Consider the following 19763-nt stretch of genomic DNA (forward strand, 5'->3'; position numbering starts at 1 on the left):
GGTCGTCTGGAGTCTCACGCAAGGGCACGCTTGAGGACCCGGGAAAAGGAAGTGTGAGGACCACTGGGAAGAGAGAAGGGGTGTCACTATTTCCGGAATCCGGCCTGGACTTGAGAGCAAAGAAAACTACAAATCCCAGCACATCCCGCGGCTTTGGAGCCCCGCCCCTGGCGAACTACAACTCCCGGTAGGCATCGCGGTAGCACTTACGGCTTGCGGGATGCGGTGGTGAAGGTAGTTACCATGGAGTTGCGCTGAGTAAGCCTGAGGTAGTGCGACGCCGAGGCTGGAGGGAAAGCAACTGCGGGTGAGTCGGGCGGGAAAACAGGAAATTCGTTCTAGGGGACCATTCGCTCTCTATGGAGAGATTAAGGAATTTCCTTTTCGGGGACCTGAGAAACCCTCCCGCACACACCCATTGCACAATGAACAAGACATAACATCCATTCGGAACAGACCGGGGTAGGGGAGGGAAGGGCGACGAGATACATAGCCGCACGGATTTGGGGGGTGCTTAAGAACATCCCCTATCACAAACCTGGGACCCCCTAATACGGATGGCTCAAATCCCTGACAGTGGGAGATCTGAAACACACTCAGAAAATGGGTTGGTTTTTCCTCTGATGATGAAGTGAGACCTCTTCAAGACAAGGGAGTAGAATTAGAGTAAATCACCGGCCCTAATACTGGAGATGTATGGGGCTTGACTTGTCTCTTCCCTGACATGCAGGAAGGTCCCAGGGTACAGCCCCGTTCTCAGAATCAGCAGCGTCACACACTCATTAGGGGTGCTGTCCCTAAATTACCTCTTCTCGCTACACCTCCCCTATGGTCGGCTTCTCCTAGCTCTGTGGTTAGACTTTGATTTCTTTTACAGTTTTCATGACAGATTACATTTGGCAACTTACCGAGCACTTTCACATTCACTCTCTCTTTTGAGTTTTGTGAGTCGAGGATATTTATCCCCATTTTACAGATTGGAAAACTGAAACCCAAAAAGGAGCAGTGACTTGCTCAAGGCAACACACCAAGTCAGTGACAGCTTAGGACCATACCCATTTGTCAACTTCGAGCCAAGTCACTAACTTGAGTTTACAGCCTGTCTAGCTTAAGGATGTGTTCCAAGGAGTAAACTTGGACATCCGCTAGGCTGAATCTTGGGCTTCCCTGTGGCACCTGGGAATATAACCTCCCAGAATACACTAGATTATGTGGCCAACTTTTCTTAACATTCTTTGATTTTTCTTCCACCTGTAGTCCATAAACAGAAACCCTCTCTAGGCCAGGCCATTCAGTCTATCAGATCTCATCTGATTATTCCTCAAAACTTTCTATGCCATCATATTGCTACTTACCCGAGAGAGGGAAGAAATAGGCTAACAACAAAACAAATCCCAATTGTTAGTAATTTCCAAAAACTGAAAACAAATTTTCATCAACTTGGATTGGTTAAAGTTAAATTAACTAAATTAATAGGATACACACAAATTCTATTCAGTACTCTGCAGTTATTAAAAAGGGTGAGTCTAGGGGCACCTGGGTGTCTCAGTCATTTAAGCATCTGCCTTCGGCTCAGGTCATGATCTCACGGTCCTAGAATCAAGCCCTGCATCTGGCTCCTTGCTCAGTGGGGAGTCTGCTTCTCCCTCTCCCTCCACCCCCCCTCCACTCATGCACATGGACTCGCTCTCTCTCGGTCAAATAAATAAATTTTAAAAATATTTTTAGAAAAGGATGAATCTACAATATAAAAAGAAAAAATACATTGTTAGCTAACACTACAATGGCAACCATATTTCAGTATAAATGTCTCCCATCAATATGTTGTACATCTAAATTTACACAATGTTATGTCAGTTATCCCAGTTATAAAGTAGAATTTAAAAAATACATTTACAAATAGGATGTGTTTTACTATATACACAATTGTGTATATATAATATACACAATTTTGTATATGTTCCTTCTAAGAGGTTATATTCCCAAACGTTAATCATGATTGTTCTTGGTGAGATGGAGACTCAGACTTTTAGTTTCTTTTTTTTTTAAGATTTTATTTATTTATTTGACAGAGAGAGACACAGCGAAAGAGGGAACACAAGCAGGGGGAGTGGGAGAGGGAGAAGCAGGCTCCCCGCCAAGCAGGGAGCCCGATGCGGGGCTTGAACCCAGGATTCTGGGATCATGACCTGAACCGAAAGCAGACGCTTAACAACTGAGCCACCCAGGTGCCCCAGACTTTTAGTTTCTACTTGATGTACTTCTCTATGTTGTTAGACTTTATTCAGCTATCATGTTAACTTTTAAAATTAAAAACTAAAATAAAATAAAAGGTATTTCCAATTTGGAAAGGAAAAATTCCAAAACAAGAGAAGTATGCCTCTAAACCTGTCATTTGTCAAGTCAGCCTGGACAGATGAGGAAGGCACTGGGATCTGACTGGTCATGAGGCAGAACAGCAGCTGGGAAAGACTGGCTCCAGAAACGCAGCCACTGAAGTGAGCAAAGCAACCTCAGGGTTTTGTCAGTTCTACCCAGCAGCCAGGTATACCATGTGACACCTGAAGACACTATTCATTTCTTCTTTCACTTGTCCATTATCCATTTGTTCATCAAGCCTTTAGTGAAGACCCAGTCTTTGTCAGGCTCAGTACAGAGTAATGGTGGGAAGAGAGAAAGAAGTCTGACTTCTGGGGGCGCCTGGGTGGCTCAGTCGTTAAGCATCTGCCTTCGGCTCAGGTCATGATCCCAGGGTCCTGGGATCGAGCCCTGCGTCGGGCTCCCTGCTCCGCGGGAGGCCTGCTTCTCCTTCTCCCACTCCCCCTGCTTATGTTCCCTCTCTCGCTGTGTCTCTCTGTCAAATAAATAAATAAAATCTAAAAAAAAAAAAGTCTGACTTCTGTCCCTGGCCTTGAGTTTACAGGGAAGGAATAGAAAGTTTATAAAGAATCGAGTACAGGAGTTCCTGGCTGGCTCAGTCAGTAAAGTGTGCGACTCTCGATCTCAGGATCATGAGTTCAAGACCCCCACTGGGCATAGATCCTACTTTAAAAAAAGTGGGGGGTTGCCTGAGTGGTTCAGTGGGTTAAATGTCCGACTGTTGATTTCAGCTCAGGTCATGATCTCGGGGTCATGGGACTGAACCCCACATCAGGCTCCCCACTCAGTGGGGAGTTTGCTTGATATTCTCTCCCTCTACCCCCCCACTCATGTGTGCATGCCCCCTCTCTCTCAAATAAATAAATCTTTAAAAAAAATGAGTACAGAGAATACAGCTGCTTCAGTGTATTAATATTAGCACCTGCTGCAGGACATACAATAGTTCTCAAGATAGGTTTGTCTCCATTTTACAGATGAGGAAACAGTCTGTGATAAAATTTTGTTCAAAGTACAGTAGGGGCATGTATCAGTTAGCTATTGCTGTATAACAAACCATCCAAAACCATAGTGACTTAAAATAATAAGTATTTATTATTGCTTCCAAGTCTCTAAGTCAGCCATGTGTTTCTTCTGGTCTTGCCTGGGCTCATTCATATGTCTGCAGGCATCTGTGACTATCCTGAACCTGACTTGGTGTAGGCTGGCTATTGGCCAGTCTAGGATGGCCTCAGCTGGGAACACTAGCTCTCTGCACCTATCTCACCTGCACATGTTTCTCCCATCCCTCCTGTAGGGTAGCGATTTTCTCTTGGCATAGGCAAAAAGCAAGAGGGCAAGCCCTCTAAGTTTTCTGTTTGCTTCATGTTTACCAGTATCCCATTGGCCAAAGCAAGTCACATGGCTGAGCCCAGCATCGGAGTGGAGAACTACAGAGTTATAGGGCAAAAGAGATAGATACGAGGGAGACCAGGAATAGGAATAATCAAGGGAATCAATCTACCACAGAACACATTGACCAATTTTATCTGGAAAGACAGGCTTCATCAAAGAGAGTACACTAGGCCTGAGTATTAAAACATGAGAATAGGGGTGCCTGGGTGGCTCAGTCGTTAAGTGTCTGCCTTCAGCTCAGGTCGTGATCCCAGGGTCCTGGGATTGAGCCCCTCGTCGGGCTCCCTGCTCCACGGGAAGCCTGCTTCTCCCTCTCCCACTCCCCCTGCTTGTGTTCCTGATCTTGCTATGTCTCTCTCTGTCAAATAAATAAATAAAATCTTAAAACAAATAAAATAAAACCTGAGAATATTCACTAAGTAGGCAGCTGTTTCTTAGAACTGGATGCAGGCTGGTTTGCCACAATCAGTGGAAACCTAGCAGGCTTTTCTGTGCTCATGACAGACAGGGTTGCTCTATTATTTGTTATCTAGGCTTCATTCCTTCTGGTCAGGCACAGGGCAGCAGGCACTCCATAAATGTTTGCAGATTTGAATTGAGTTTCTTACTGTGAATGAGGTGTAGACTGAAATAGCTGAACCTGGGAGCCAATTGTTAGAAAGAGCAGCTTACCATCAACACTAGCAAAACAGAAAGCCTTGAATTTGGCAGTTTCTCATTCATGCCTCCCACAAACATTTCTTGAGTGCCTGTTGTAAGCCAGGTTCTGTGTCAGATGATGAATAAGACAGTGCTAGCTCACAGTCTGGGCTACTATTTAAATGGAGAAGAATAACAACTGTTTCCAATTGGCAAACTTATCTAACTACTGGGGGCTCCATTTTTAATAGTAACTCATCCGGAAAAATGCATAAGGATGATGCATTTGTGTATGACACAAAGTCAGAAGTTCTTAGGAACTGCACTGAGTTAGGTTCTCTGATGGTCAAGGAAACTAATGGTAAAATTCTGCCCTTAAATATTTTAGGCTAAAATCCATGTCCAGTGCAGAACTCTGGGATCCCAACACAGGACTTTGAGAAAAGTATCCAATCTCACTCAAAGACATCAAACTTGTTGTAGGTGCTCTAGTGGAATGGGCTTCTCTGTCTAGGTGAGAACACAAGCTAGGTTCCTCTAGTTCCAGAAAAGCCTGTGTTCTTTGTTGTCTGTCTGTATATTTGATACCTAAAAGATGCAGGTCTCCCTAATCAACAGTCGGTGCCCACCCGGCCAGTCTTGATTTGATAGAGAATTCAACTGTGAAATGACTCAAGGTGGCACTTCCACAAAGCTCAGTTGAGACTGCTGCTTTTTGAGAGGAAGACATTCACTTTCCATTCCTCTACGTGTTAAAACACCAAAAAAGGAATTTACTCAAACTGTATTAAGCTTAAGCTGAATTATATCCTGTCAGGTCCCTGGTTTTTTGTTTTTGTTTTTTTCAAGATTTATTTATTTATTTGACAGAGAGAGAGAGATAACAGCTAGAGAGGGAACACAAGCAGGGGGAGTGGGAGAGGGAGATGCAGGCCTCCCGCAGAGCAGGGATCCCAACGCGGAGCTCAATCCCAGGACCCTGGGATCATGACCTGAGCCGAAGGCAGATGCTCAACGACTGAGCCACTCAAGTGCCCCAAGGTCCCTGGTTTTTAAGAGAAATTCATTTTAAGAAAATGTGTGGATTTCATTTTCTGCATATAATCTAGAACTGCATATCCTAAGTTTTCCCTTTTTACTTTGGCTGCAAGGAATTTCAGAGATAACATAGGCCAGTTCCTAATTCCATTGTACATCTCTTTCTCTTCCTTTAATCTGCCTTCTGATCTTTCTCTTCCATGTTTCCATTTCCTACATCAGTCTGGTAGCCACTAGACACTTGTAGCTGTTGAGCACTTGACAGGTAGCTTGTCCAAATTGGGATGTATAAAATATCTCAATTATCAATAGCAATTATATGTTGAATGTTATTTTGGATATATTGGGTTAAATAAAATATATTAAGCTTTACCTGTTTCTTTTGACTTTTCCTTTTTATGGCTACCAGAAAATTTTAAATTACATATGTGAAAAAATTACTTATGTGGCTTGCATTTATAGTGTTCATTATATTTCAGTTGGACAACTCCATTCTATAAATCATCCTGGTTTTTTTTTTAAGATTTCATTTATTTATTTGAGAGAGAGAGAATGAGAGCGAGAGCACGAGAGGGGGGAGGGTCGGAGGGAGAAGCAGACCCCCCGCTGAGCAGGGAGCCCGATGTGGGACTCGATCCTGGGACTCCAGGATCATGACCTGAGCCTAAGGCAGTCGCTTAACCAACTGAGCCACCCAGGCGCCCAAATCATCCTGTTTTATGAGTGTGTTATAAACTACCTCAAATCCTTTTGGAAAGCAGGTGTAGTGAGCAAAAGAGGTGACAGCAGTGGATAAGTGAAGGGGAGGTTGACTGGGACATGTCCTTGTCAGTCTATGTGTCTTTTGTTTGTATCTGTCACATACAAAACCCCTTGGTAAAGTGTGTTTTCAGCTTTCTTCTTCCCAGGTGAGTAGTATTCTCATGGCTTTCCCCAGTCTCTTGAAAATATCTCTGCTTTACTTGAGCTAACAAATTGGAAAGGATCTGATAAGACAATTCACACCACATTGTAAATGACTGATAACTTGTGTTTACCCCTCTCAGGGGTATTTCCATTTTGACAGGGAACAATCCCTGAACCCAAAGGAATGAATCCCTAATGGTGGAGTTTCAGGCACTGGTGACAGGTGAGTGAGTGAGTGAGGTAGATTCTGGTTTCATGTGTATGTGCTTATGTATGTAGGAGTACATTGAGGATGTGGCTGAAAGTAGGGTCTTTGGATGGAAAGGAAATGGGGCTGACAGACAAGGTGAGCAGAGAAGGAGGCAAATCCCCAGCTGGGTCAGACTGGCAAAGGGCTGTCAGACACCAGATCCAATGAAGGCCCTCAGGGGTTTGTTAAGCAATAGAATAGCCCAGTTGATGTCACTGGAGTGTAGGTACCAAGATAGCCTCCATGGTAACTACTGTGGAGTAGCACAGAAGGCCTCAGAGTAGGATTCGGGAGTCTAGGATCGCAGTCCACACTGACTCATTGGCTTAACTCCAGGCAAGTGCTTTTACCCTGGGGTCTCAGTTTCTTTATGTGGAAAGTCGAAATGGGTGTTACAATTATCAATGAGCTCTAAGGGATGTAAAGGTGCTCTGAGAAGTAGGAAGTGCCCTACAAATGCAAGGAATGGTGATTACTGTCTTAAAACAGAAATGCGACCAGGCAAGCCTGGAGTGGTGGAGGGTAGAAAGCAAGGGTGCAGGGCTCTGGGGATACCTGGAAGCCTAAACCCCTTGTACCTGGAACACCAGTCCTTCTGTATCGCCCCCAGGCTGAACCCGGACTCCCAGGGCCAATGCTTACACCTGACAAATGATGGCCTGAGCTATGAGCAAACCGGACTATATGAACACTTCGGTGCAAGAGCCCCCTCTTGACTACTCCTTCCGAAGCATCCACGTGATCCAAGGTCAGCCCACAGAGCACAGCACTCCACTCACCATGGCAACAGCCTGGGTATGGTTCCCAGGGAGAGAGCAGTCTTCTACTTAAGAGCCTGAAGAGAGTCTTCCTGTTTGCTTGCAGATTTTTTTGTTGTTTTTGAGAGGAGTAGGGGGTAAGTAGGTGGCAGGGGTGTAAGGGGTAATTGATCATCTTCAAAAGAATCCAGGCTACAACAGTAAAGTCAGGTGGAAGGAAACTGAGAAACCAGTTTATCAGCCAATGGTTTTATTCTCCTGTTTTTACCTGAAGAGGAAGACATGAATGAAAACAGGCGGAACCCTAACTCCTCTGAGGACACAAGCCTATTCTGATCACTGGTAAAACATGCAGGGTCTCATTATTCAGGGCATGTTTCCAGTTTAAATATTTATTGATAAATATCTTATACTCATTCCAGCCCTATCCAAGTTTATTCCATTATCACCCATAATTATTGCAGGTTCCAGCACTACCCATGCTCATTCCCATTTTATTATTCAGTGTCTTTGTAAATAGGTGGCTCATACTCTTCGGGAACAGACAGAGGAAGGCTCTTAGCAGTATCATATTCTCAGGGTAATATGCTTCTTTCCAAGGAAGTTCTGTCCCTGGCTTTTGCTATCTGGCTTCTCATAAAACACTGTACATCTGCTCTCACAGAACACATGCTTGTACCCATATATCCTAGACCCAATAACTGGCTTTGGTTTTCTCTCATAGGCAACTGGTGGCTACTTTTAAGATCAGGAAGAAGGCAAATAGTTATCCAGGGGGTACTAGGCCTGGCTTGAGTTGGGGATACTACTGGGTTTGCGCCAGCCACAGTGGCTCACTCATATTCTCTCAGGAGCATACACCCACCTACTGTGATCTTTATTGACTGTGCACAGCATCACTTCTGATTGATGTAGTCTGTGTTTCACAAGGGTTTTAGCTGTAATGATTCTGTACAAGATAACTGGGGTGACAGATGAGGGAGGTATGGCTCCTGCCTACCCTGGAAATTCCCAACTCTGAGCGGGGAAACAGAGCTTTGCACTCTCTGGAACCTTCAAAATGAGGGGAGAAACAATCTACTACAACCACAGATGACTCCACAGCACAAACCATGGTCTGTACAGATGCCCTCTCCTTCATTCAATGGTTAAATATTTACTGAGCACCTACTATTTAGTGAGCAGATGTGTATACATACATGCCAGGCATTGTGCTCCTTGCTGTGTCTTGTAAGGAGGGGAACAGAAGCACATCCAAGCCCCAAAATGCCAGTCCCCTCAAGTTCCCCAGAGTCTGGGGGTACTGGATAGACTATTTGCTAAAGTAAACCAATAGATGGATTATAGATTCTGAAATGGCAAGGACTTTAGACTATATCCAACCCATAGTCCTCTAACTTCTGCTCATGAACCTACAGTGTTAAGGGAGTCTACTGCAAGACACACTTACCAACCCCTTCCATTATGGGGTGAGGGATGACATGACGAAGTTATCAAACTAACTCCCACCCTCTAGGGAACATGGAAAAGTTCATGTGAAAAAGAAAAAGTTGTGTGGCAACCCTTCAGAGATATGAAGACGGGATCACATTTTCCCAGGTCTTCCTGGGGCTAAACACTCCCCAGTTCTTTGGGCACTGATATCTGTGGTCCATATTCCAGACCTGCCTTGGCCTACTCTGAACAAGGCAGTGTCAACAGATCCTTAATGCAGTACCCTGGTGGAATCTAAAGGGAACAGAAACCTGTAGCAATGGGATACACCATTCCACTCTTGATACCGGCAGCCCGGATGGGAGCCTCAAGTTTTAGGCAACACAGTTCCACCAGTGGCTGCTTCTGAGCTGGAGATCCGCCCGTGCTTAGTGGCAGTCTCCAAGCTGCTGCCTCATCAGGCTGGATGCTAATCTATATGTGGGTTTATTTTAACCCTAACTTTTATTCACTGTGTCATTTCATTGGGGGTTCTCAGGATACGCTGAGGTGGGGGGCAGGATTAGTTTATTCAGGAGCTGGAGTACTCTGCTTCAGTGCCCTTCTGCCACCTCTCCCCCAGCTCGGCCCCGACCGGGGATCCTGCTCACTCCAGCACTAAGGCGGAGAGCCACCTGGTGGATGCTGCCTGACCTGCAGCCGAGAGGAGAGGAAGTTAACTGGGGGTAGGTGGAAGAGAGGAAGTGTGTCCAATAAGAGCTGAGGGGAGTGAAGACAGCTGGCCAGCTTCAGCAAATCCTAAATACTTTCTTCCCCGGAGACAGCTTTAGACAAGTAATGAGAGGCTTAGAGGCAAGAGGAAAAATATAGTCCCCTCAGCCATAGGGGGTTATCTGGTTCTGGCTCTGCCACTATGAGTCTGGGCAGGGCCCATCCTCTCTACCTCATTTGTCAAAAAGTGTGTGGGGGTCTACACAGATGGTTTGGAACACTCTGTTTTCCCTGTCCTCTCTCCTCCTTGGCCAAACTTTCTGAGGGTGTTGTTTACACTACCTGCTTAGATTTCCTTAACCCTCCCTTCACTCTTGAACTGAGTCCGGTCTAGCTTCTGTTCCCAGGTCCTTCTCATTTCATTGAAACAGCCTTCACCAAGGTCACCAGGGGCTGGAGTTGCCAAAATTACTTTTCAGTTCTATCGCCCTGAAATTCACTCCTATAAACTCGGCACTCCCTGAGCATCTGTAAAATTATCTTCTTGTGGTTCTCCCTCCATCCTTCCCTCAATACTCATTTTTAATAGACTCCCCTTCCTCCTTGTACCTCCCTTCTACCCTCACTCTCCGTGTAGAATCTCCTCTACTTCTCTAACTTGTACACCTTCTATGCTAATGATTCTTATCCGTCTCCTGAGCTTCAGACCTTTGTATCCAACTGCCTGCTTGGCTTCTCCACCTTTTTGTGTTATGGGAACCTCAGACACACACCAAGGCTAAGCCTGCACTCACCTTTCCAACCCTGGTTTGTCTTTTTCTAATTCCTTATCAGTCCCTTAGACAAGAAACTGGGCACCACCCTAGATTATTCTTTTACGCTTACATCCAGTCAACTTGAAGTCATGCTGATTTTCTCTCCCTCTCATCTCTTGCTTGGACGACTCAAAGAGCCACACTGATCTTCCAGTCGCACCCACTTCCTTTAATCCATCTGCACGCCAGAGCTTCAGAATGATCTTTCTGCAGTGTGAAAGATTTGGATCATCTCCTTCGTCTAAACCCTCCAGTGGCTTCCCATCATCTACAGAATAAAGTCCAAAATACTCTGCCTGGCATTCAAGGCTCCTTGGCTTCTTCCTCCTTGCCCCCACCTTGAGCAGTGCATGCATACACACCATTTCACACCTCTATGCCTCTACTTGTATGGTGCCACTCTTGCCCTTTCCACCCTTTGCTTGGTTAAGGTCTCCTTATCCACTGAGCTCCAGCTCAGGTTTCGACTTCCCTGAGTGCCCAGACTGAGCCAGGAGTCCTTCTTCATGATTCCATTGCTGTCACTGCCAGCTTGTTTTCATCCTGCCTATATGAGCTCCTCCAAGGCACAAACATCTGCTTCATCCCTGCCTTGTTACTCATCCAGAGCTTGGCACAGACCATCTGCCATTCTGTTTACCACTATACATCCAGTATCTGGCACATACACAGTTGCTCAGCAGTAATGCAAGAGAGAGGACGTCGGAGGGTGTTGTACTGAAGTGAATGCTATAGGCTCTACCAGTGGATAATTCTAGACTTTGTGCTATAATCATCTTCGTTCAAGCCTGACAATTCTAGTTCTTAGTTTCCATAAAGTGAGTGATTCTGCCTCTCCCCCGTCCCCAGACCCAATGATATGACAGACATGAGAAGACCATGTGACCCAAACCAAGAATTTGGGATGGGAAGTCTTTGACTCTTAGTCCAAGTTTACTTGGATTCCTGAGGCCTGTGGGACGGGGTCCTGTACTGACAGCAGGTAGAGTCATGCTAGACTCAAGCATGAGGCTATGGTCCTGGCAGTCCCTCCAGCTATAGCTTAGGCTGTAAATCCTCCCAGCTCTGTCCCTTCTCAGCCCTAAAACAGAAAAGCAAAGATGATAGCCCACGTCTCACTCTGTCCCCACAGACCTGACGAGCGAGGAGCCACGGACAGGGCTACGACCAATAAGGCACTCAAAGTCAGGGAAGTCACTGACCCAGTCCCTGTGGCTGAACAACAATGTCCTCAATGACCTGAGAGACTTCAGCCATGTGGTTTCATTGCTTCTGGAGCATCCAGAGAACCTGGCCTGGATCGACCTGTCCTTCAACGACCTGACTTCCATTGACCCTGTGAGTACCCAGCCCCGAGTGTCCAGTCAGGGTGGGCCTGATACCACCTCGTCCAGCCCCCAGCCGCTCTACCTCCCACACATCCAGGAAGTGGTGCCGCAGCACAGCGCTGTGCACAGTACACAGCTGTGGGCCCAGAAAGATGTAGGTTCAAATCCTAGATTTGTCTCTTATTTTGGGATTTTGGCAAGATACCCAACCTTTCAAAATCTCAGCCCTCCTATCTGAAAAAATGGGGAGCATGTGCCCCCACAAAACATAAAGGTTTTATGAGGATTAAATGAGAATTAGGAAAGCCAACTAGCACGTAGCAGGCTGCAGGAACATAATAGTTTTTGTTATCGGGCACCCACTGTGCCTTGTGCTGAGTTCTTCTGTGGAAGAGGTAGGTAAAGTACAGCACTTATTTTCCATGAACTCAGACTCAAGTTTTATAAAACACAACTGACCCTTTCTTGTCCAGGATCCCTATCAGAGAGGAAAAGCAGCTACAGCATGAGTTGGAAACTATTCCCCAGGTAGTAGTGATCTCAATTTAACTATTTTGAAAGCTTCTCTTCTGTACCTAGCGTGATGCTCTCTACCCGTCCCTTGTTGTGAAAGATTCTTAGATCACCAAAGCTAAAAAGGTCTTCAGTGTAGAGGCAACTGAGGCTCAGGGGGAAGCAGGAGAGCCCAGGCCCCCGGCAAGTCAGTGGCTGTGCTAGGCCCCAGGCCCATACCTCCCGCCCCTCAGATCACAGCTCTATGGCCATGTGATACCCCTGTACTCCTTCAGAGTTAAATGAAAAGTAGGTCGGAGTTATCCAGAATGGCTGCAGGGGGGTGGCATAGACTGGAAAGCAAGTTGTTTCCCAAACTTTTCCTTCTTTGCCCCCAAGTCAGTCCTGAGCACAGATCCAGGGCCCTGTCCATCCTGGCTTTTGGTTTCCTTCCCCAACAGGTCCTGACAACTTTTTTCAACCTCAGTGTACTCTACCTCCATGGCAACAGCATCCAGCGCCTGGGAGAGGTGAACAAACTGGCTGTCCTCCCGCGGCTCCGGAGCCTCACACTCCACGGGAACCCCATAGAGGAAGAGAAGGGGTATAGGTAAGTGCCCCGGCCCTGAAGCTGGGCTCCCCTGAGGGAAAGGAGGTGGAGAGAGAAGAAATCCAATACCATTGTTCTGCCATGCTGGGACAGAGAAGGGAGTGGAGATCTTTCCTGTCTTACTATCCATCAGGGGAAACTCTGTCTCCCCCAAATTATACTTCAGTCCCTCCATTCTTGCAGTTAGGGGAGAGAGCACCAACTGGTGGAGGGGGAAGGAGGTTCTGGTGGGGGGCTGGCCCCCAGCCCAAGTCTTCCCCACAGGCAATATGTGCTGTGCACCCTGCCCCGTATCACCACATTCGACTTCAGTGGGGTCACCAAGGCAGACCATGCCTCAGCTGAAGTGTGGAAACGCATGAACATCAAGCCCAAGAAGGTCCGGATCAAGCAGAATGCACTCTGAGGTTCCCAGGGCCCCAGCAGTCCTAAAGGCCAAGGATGGTCAGTTTGGTTTGACAATAAACGATTTGAGCAGTTGAGCAGATGTGAAGTCATCTGTGCCCTGTAAAAATGTCCTCCAACTCAGGCAACTGTCAGTAGCTCCAGTCTTACTTCGCTGATAAGAGGGAGGCAGTGGAGGGAAAGGCCTGTTGGCCTGGGACGCAGGGGACCTGGTTCACTGTGTGGCCTTGAGAAACTTACCTAATCTCTCTGGGCCCCTTTCTTTTACTCTTCAATTCAGATATCCTGGGGTCAGAGCTGCTTCACAGAGCGCCAAGTTTCTGTGGAAATGCCTCAGAGATTTTATAGGCTGTGATCTCTGAACCCCCCACTTCAATCAGATCAGAGTGGTTCCACTGTTTTACATGCTGGTGTTCTGCTTGAGATTTCATTTGATAAAAAGAATCTTCTGCTTGAAAACAGTGGCTTGCTGGCTCCATGTCAAGTATCCTTGGTCTGCCTTTACCCTCCCCCCGCAACCCTGGGCTTGTTGGTAATTCCACTGAACCTGAGGCAGGGCCCCCAACAGTGACAGCTGCCTCGGATTCAAGTTTGTTCAGCTTTGACAGTATTCCCATTATCGGAGAAGGGATAAGCAATCTTATCCAATCTGAGGTTAGCCCAGGCCAAGTTCCAGCTAAGACCTGGGAGCCCTGAACCCTTATCTCCCAGATTCCTCTCAGTGCCCCTGGAAGACGTGCTCCTCCCCCTCACCCATCTCACTGCTCACAGACCAGAAGTAGTACTAGGGTGGTGGGCAGGACAGAGGGGCTGCAACCAGCACACAGATGAATACACTTCCTTTATCGAGGGCGACAAACCAAAACAAAACCCCAAAACCCCAAACATGTAAAAACCCAGGGTGCTAGAAATACAAACTCAATTCATTCAAATTCAAGCTCGTCCAGACCCTGGTCACAAACCCTAGTGAGGTGCATGTGAGCACCAAGTCAGGGAGAAGGAGACAGGAGTGAGGCCAAGAGAAAGGGTGGGAAGGGGGCCCCCACAGGCCCCCTAGGGATCACCCTCACAGTGGTACCTCCAACTTCCCGGTGACGGTGAAGACCTACTAGGCCCTAACCTTTCAATCCCCACCTCATCCCTGGCCAGGGCTATGAACACCAGTCCCAAATGGTTCTGCCCTCCCTTGCTCCGTCCTCACTTGCTGAGGCTTCCGGCCTCACTCTTCTCCTCCTCCACACTCTTCTCTGTGATTAGTAGCAGGTCGGGGTACTGTGTGAGCCGCAGTGAGGCTGGGGGCCAGGGGACGCAGGGTGGAGACGGGGTGAAGAGAAGAGCTGTCCAAGGATCCCTCTCTTCATGGGATCCCAAACTGTACAACCAGCTCCTCTTTTGCGTCCACTCGGATCTGAGAAAGTGCACTGTAGGCATAAGCAGCTATCCTGGAGACCTGGGACAGAGAGGCCAGGGACAAGAGGGACGGAGAGAGGCAGTGAGAAGGGAGATCCAGAAAGCCGGGGAGGGGGATTGGGTGGCGAGAGAGGAGGGGATGGTGAGGGACAGGGCGCCAAAGAGAAAGGCAGGGATGGGAAAGACGGCAAAGAACAAAGGGGAGGGAGAAAATAAAGGTGGAAAGAAGATACAAAGTACGAGAGGTGAGGGTGAGTGGGGTACACGAGCTACCACGCTCCCTAACTCCACTTCCCTACCGCCTCTGAGACGGAGAGGGTGAACCCTCTGCCACAGCCTGGGCCGTGAGGGAAGGGTAGGCAGGGGCGGCTCACCTGCTGCAGGTCGGAGAAGGGGATGGGCTCGCTGGCCAGCACTTGGTGGGGCTGGCTGGTGAGAGATGGCAGCGGCGGCAGCTTCTTCCAGTGGGTCAGGCTGCTGCTCAGCACAGCCAAGCGGGTGCTGGCCAAGAGGATGGAGGGGGGTGGGCGGTCAGGCCGGTCTGCCCTGGTCTGCCCTGCCCTGCCCAGCCCAGGCATGCCTCGCTCCCTCAGGCCAGAGAAGCAGGGTGACAAGCACCTCCGCTCACCACAAACTCGCTCCAGGCCCACCTCCCTTGGCCTCCGCACCCTTGAGGGCCACGGGGCAAACAGGGCTGACGTGAACATCTGCTGCGGTACCAGAGAGATTTGTTATCAGTCTCCTGGGCTGCACCCAAACAAGAAGCGTGGACTGGGGCTCAGGCTCCAAAGCTGGATAAGGGATGGAGGGGCAGGGAGGAGCCCAAGGAGCCCGACCGGGGTGGGGTGCATGTGTGTGTGTGTGTGTGTGTGTGTGCGCGCGCGTGTGCGTGCATGTGTGTCCGAAGCTGGCCAGGTCTCACCTGTACTGCCTTGCCCGGTCCATGTACTCATGCTGCTCCATGCCCTGGGAGTCCGCGGCAGACACATCAATGATGTTGCTTTGGGGAGAAGAGGCAGAGAGAACATGACAGGTGCTTCAAGAGGGACACGCAGGATTCACTGCCAAGTGCCAACTCCGGGGCTATCTGACCCCAGTGTCCCTGCCTGCCCACTGGAGCAGGGCTGGGCCCAGAGGCACCTCTAGCCACTGACCTTGTCCCATCCCCCATGTCCTGGGCCCAGCCCCTCTATCCCATCCTTTAACATCGATGGAGAAGCTCTGCCCAGGCTTGGTCCTTTGGTGCTCACCTGGCTGTCTTAGCAAGGATGGAGGAGAGCAGGGCCTGCTCATCTGTGCGAGTGGGAGGCAGGCTGTGGTAGTTGGGCTCAGCTCCATTGAGGGCTTTGGTAGGGGGGCTGCTAGGGTCCAGCAGCAGCTTCCGTTCCTCTCGGTCCTAGGAGAGGCCATAGGGGAGAAGTCAGCCCTGGAGCCTTTAGCTGCCTTTCCTGGGCTCTTCTCTCAGCCCAGCTCTGACCTTTAAGCACCAAAAAATACCCTAAGTGCCTAAGTGTGTGGAATGTCAGCTAAGGCTCAGTCCTGCCTGCCCTTGGGAGCTCAGCTGAGTTGGTGGTCTGGGATGAATCAAAGTGGAACCAAGCAGTCCTAGAGGCCCTGAAAGGATGGACAGAAGCACAAAGCATGTATTCAGTACAGCTCTAGAGCTTCAGAAAACAGTCTAGCACCTGATGCAGGTCAGGAGCCTAAGAATGGCACTCCTGATCCCCCAAACAATTCTATTCCTTGTATAATGTCAGGGCAGGAGTCCCAGCCTCTGGGTCACACAGTCCCGGTGTGCCCCCTTCTTGAGGGCAGGTCCCTTCTACTCTCAAGTGTTCACTCTCCTCTGATGCTCTCTTTGTATACAACTCCCAGAACCAAACCTGATGCACCTGGTGAAACCTGACCTGACATGGAGCTGCTCCCTCCCTTGCCATGCCACCACACCTCTAGTAGTGTGGTTTTGCTAATTTTCAGTAGTCCTGTTACTGCTAGCCAACACTGACAATTACAACTCCCAGAACTAACCTGGGGCCAGACCAAGTCTCCCTGGTTCCTCACATTTCTGTGTGGTTTTCTCCTCGTTCTAATCTACTGCAATCTCTGGATACGACCCTGCCTTGAGCCCATCCGCTGCAAATCCCTGCTGGCTTTGTGTCAGCTACAAATTGGATAAGCTGACCTGCTGGGTATCTATCCAAGCCGTAAAGAGCGAGGGTGCCCAGGACAAAGCCAAGGACAAGGGGCCCATCCTGCCTAATGCTGACTCACAAACCCTCAGTGCCAGACCACCAGTGCTCCACTCCAGCCCACTTTCAGTTCCTACCACAGACCTTCCCACTGCGGACTCCCAGCTCCCCTGGCCACAACTCCACAACACTCCTTACAGAGGGCCACTTCCTCCTGCCCGCCTGCCCCACCCTAGGGCAGGCCCTTTTCACAATACTCTTCTCAACCCTAGGTTGCCCAAGTGTCCCCAGTTCCCAAAAGCATGAGACAGAAGCTGTGGGATTCTACCCTATGACCTCCCAACTCCTCGACACAACCCTTCCTCCTTAAAACACAGGCTAAATATTAAAGGGCTAGAAAGACAAAATATTTGCCAAAGATCAAACTATCTCAAAGGAAAGCTAGCTTCAAAATGAACCCTGAGTTTGATTCCTGTGTGTCATCTTTCCCCCAACCCTACTTGAGACAGATCTTCCTGCAGGACTGGGTAGTTTTCCCCCCATCAGGGGTTCTTCAAGAACAACGTTGTTTTCCTGAGACCTACACTCCCAGAAGAGGCCAGGCTACCCCCATCAGAATGGACAAATAACATCACCCCACCCCCAAAAGGCCAAGTGCAGCATGGAGGAGGTTTTTCACACCAAGGTCTGTCCCTGAGTCAGTGTCAAGCCAAGAGTCAGGATTCCACTGTTTACCCTAGCACAAACACATATATGTGGCCTGCCCATGATTACCCACCTAGTCTATGGGCACAGCTAAAAGAGACAGCTTGGCCCAATGGATAAAGCACATGGCTTGGTATCAAGACACCATGGCTATGGCACTACTCAGCTCTGTATCCTTGGTTAAATCACTTAGTCTTTCTAAACTTTTTCTTGCCTTTATTTTTTTTAAGATTTTATTTATTTGACAGAGAGAGACACAGAGAGAGAGGGAACACAAGCAGGGGGAGTGGGAGGGAGAAGCAGGCTTCCTGAGGAGCAGGGAGCCTGATGTGGGGCTCGATCCGAGGACCCTGGGATCATGATCTGAGCCGAAGGCAGACGCTTAACGACTGAGCCACCCAGGCGCCCCTTTTTCTTGCCTTTAAATACATAACCTGTACCTATATGACAAACGCTTGGCAAAAACCAAATGAAAGAACTATAAAGGCCTTTGAAAAATGCATCATACATTTTTTTATTAAAATAAAGGAGCAGAGATGAGAATGGGAAAGCGGCCTGTCCAACAGCTAGCTGAGAGAGGGACTCTGAGATAGTGAAGGGTATGGCATAGACTTTTGCCACACGAAGCCTTAAATCACCCAGCACTGATCGAGCACCGTTCTGGGGGTTAAATACAGAAGTGAGAGCCTGTCAAGAAGGTGAAATTCAGGAAAGCAGCAAGCCCAGTTCTCCCAACTAGAAGCTGGTATCCTTTCTTAGAAGACACTAACCCTTCTTGATTCATTCCCTGCAAGAGTCTGTATTACTCTTTAGGGGACAATCTCCCACTATGCCACAGTTTTCCCAGTAGGCAGGCATACTGTGTGCTCTACGAGGCTGGGATGAAGTGAGGGGTAGTGGGCATGAGGCATGCCTAACATAAGGCATAGGAAATAAAAGTATGTGTTCACTGAGTGGGAAATTAATGAGGCCCAGGAGCCACTCATGCCTCTCATACAAATGACATTTTCCTAACCTTAAGTCCTTAACCTAAAATAGGTTCATGTGAGTCACTGGGGAAAGACCTACTTCCCGAATACCAGTAACAAAATCCATTTCTGTTACCATCTTCCCCACCAGACTCTGAGCTACTCGCTGAAGTCTTTCTATCATGTCCGTTTCTAGAATGTGTTGAAATGTAGAATCCAGGCTTACAGACAATAAAAAAGGTGAGTGGCCAAGAGCTTGAGACTTCATCCTCAGGAAGGTCTCCCCACTCTTAAAAGATCAAGCAGGTAGGGCAGGCTTTAAGGTGTGGGGAGAAGTGAGAATGGGCCAAGAGGAAGAGGGAGAATTTAAAACCGCACAGGTTTCTCAGCCTAATCCCCTGTGCAAAGGGATCAGATCTACAGTCAAATTCCCAGGACAGGCACCCTCTCTAGCTGAAGGAACCTTCAGGCCCCAAGCAAAAACTGCACTGAGGCAGGCCAAACGGAGCTCCCCATCTCGTCTCTCTAATCCAATCCAGCCAGGGCAGAAACCCACTTTGTAGCTTCCCAAACAACTTCCCACATGTCTCGATGTCCTCACTGTCTCTATTAAATTCTTCACTGGTCAACTCAAATGCCACCTACTTCCAGAGGCCTTCTCTGACCCCAAACCAGCAGTGACCTTCCTTCTCCAACCCCAGGGACTGAGAGCATACACAAACTCCTGATTCATGTCAGGACAAACGAACTCTGAGCCTCAGCTTACCCGTCTCTAGAATGGATTCACAAAGCCCGCTCATACAAGCACAGAAAAAGCACAGGAAGCTGGGAAGACAGTTTCCCAGAGACCTAGGCTGAGGACCCTGAAAGCTATAAAGGTTTAAGGGTGGGATAAGATGAAAGGGGTGGGAGCAAGCGGGACAAGCGGCTGCCCCTACACCCCAATGCGGAGACTGTAGAGAAAACTGGGGCTTTTAACAGGGACAGGAGCCTGGCCGGGCGTCCCCTCTGTAATCTGTCCCCTCCCGGCCTCCGTACTATACGAGCCCCGCACTCCCGCTCCTGCTCTTCTGCAGGTTTTCTTCTGGGCCCCACGCCCCAGCCTCTCAACCCTCATTCCCGAGCCTCGCCCGCCGCGGCCGCACCTGGTCCGAGTCCTCGTTCTCGCTGCTGTAGCAGCACCCCATGGCCGGGGTCGGGCCGGGCACTCAGGCCGCGCCGAGGAGGGACGGCGTCCGTCGGGAGCCCTTCCGGTCACATGACCCGTGGCCGCATCCAGCAAGCAGCCACCCGCCTCCCCGCCTATTCCTTCCCAGAGCCGCGCAGCGGCCGCC

General features: G+C 48.8%; 2 protein-coding genes across 8 annotated transcripts; one reads left to right on the plus strand and one right to left on the minus strand.

The window, feature by feature from the left end:
- The first annotated feature begins 45 nt into the window (after positions 1 to 45).
- Positions 46 to 13619, plus strand: LRRC51 (leucine rich repeat containing 51). Of its 7 annotated transcripts, XM_025894097.2 has the most exons (7): positions 192 to 307; positions 6495 to 6577; positions 7215 to 7352; positions 11455 to 11660; positions 12604 to 12752; positions 13017 to 13196; positions 13438 to 13619. In XM_025894097.2, the coding sequence occupies exons 3-6, from the start codon at positions 7271 to 7273 to the stop codon at positions 13156 to 13158; spliced, it is 579 nt and encodes a 192-aa protein (XP_025749882.1). In that variant the 5' UTR covers positions 192 to 307; positions 6495 to 6577; positions 7215 to 7270; the 3' UTR covers positions 13159 to 13196; positions 13438 to 13619. The 7 variants fall into 7 exon arrangements, with proteins under 7 accessions (XP_073735757.1, XP_025749884.1, XP_025749883.1 ...); XM_073879656.1 differs by lacking the exon at positions 192 to 307 and adding an exon at positions 46 to 187 and having other exon boundaries at positions 13017 to 13619; XM_073879655.1 differs by having other exon boundaries at positions 13017 to 13619.
- A 366-nt stretch (positions 13620 to 13985) lies between these two features.
- On the minus strand, positions 13986 to 19745 carry LAMTOR1 (late endosomal/lysosomal adaptor, MAPK and MTOR activator 1). The gene is made up of 5 exons (XM_025894104.2): positions 19575 to 19745; positions 15818 to 15963; positions 15490 to 15567; positions 14942 to 15068; positions 13986 to 14607 (listed from the first exon to the last, which is right to left on the minus strand). The coding sequence occupies exons 1-5, from the start codon at positions 19614 to 19616 to the stop codon at positions 14515 to 14517; spliced, it is 486 nt and encodes a 161-aa protein (XP_025749889.1). The 5' UTR covers positions 19617 to 19745; the 3' UTR covers positions 13986 to 14514.
- Positions 19746 to 19763: the final 18 nt, after the last annotated feature.

This window comes from Callorhinus ursinus, unplaced genomic scaffold (assembly GCF_003265705.2).
Source record: "Callorhinus ursinus isolate GAN/ISIS: 27379988/994484 unplaced genomic scaffold, GSC_fseal_2.0 scaffold35, whole genome shotgun sequence".
Classification (NCBI taxonomy): domain Eukaryota; kingdom Metazoa; phylum Chordata; class Mammalia; order Carnivora; family Otariidae; genus Callorhinus; species Callorhinus ursinus.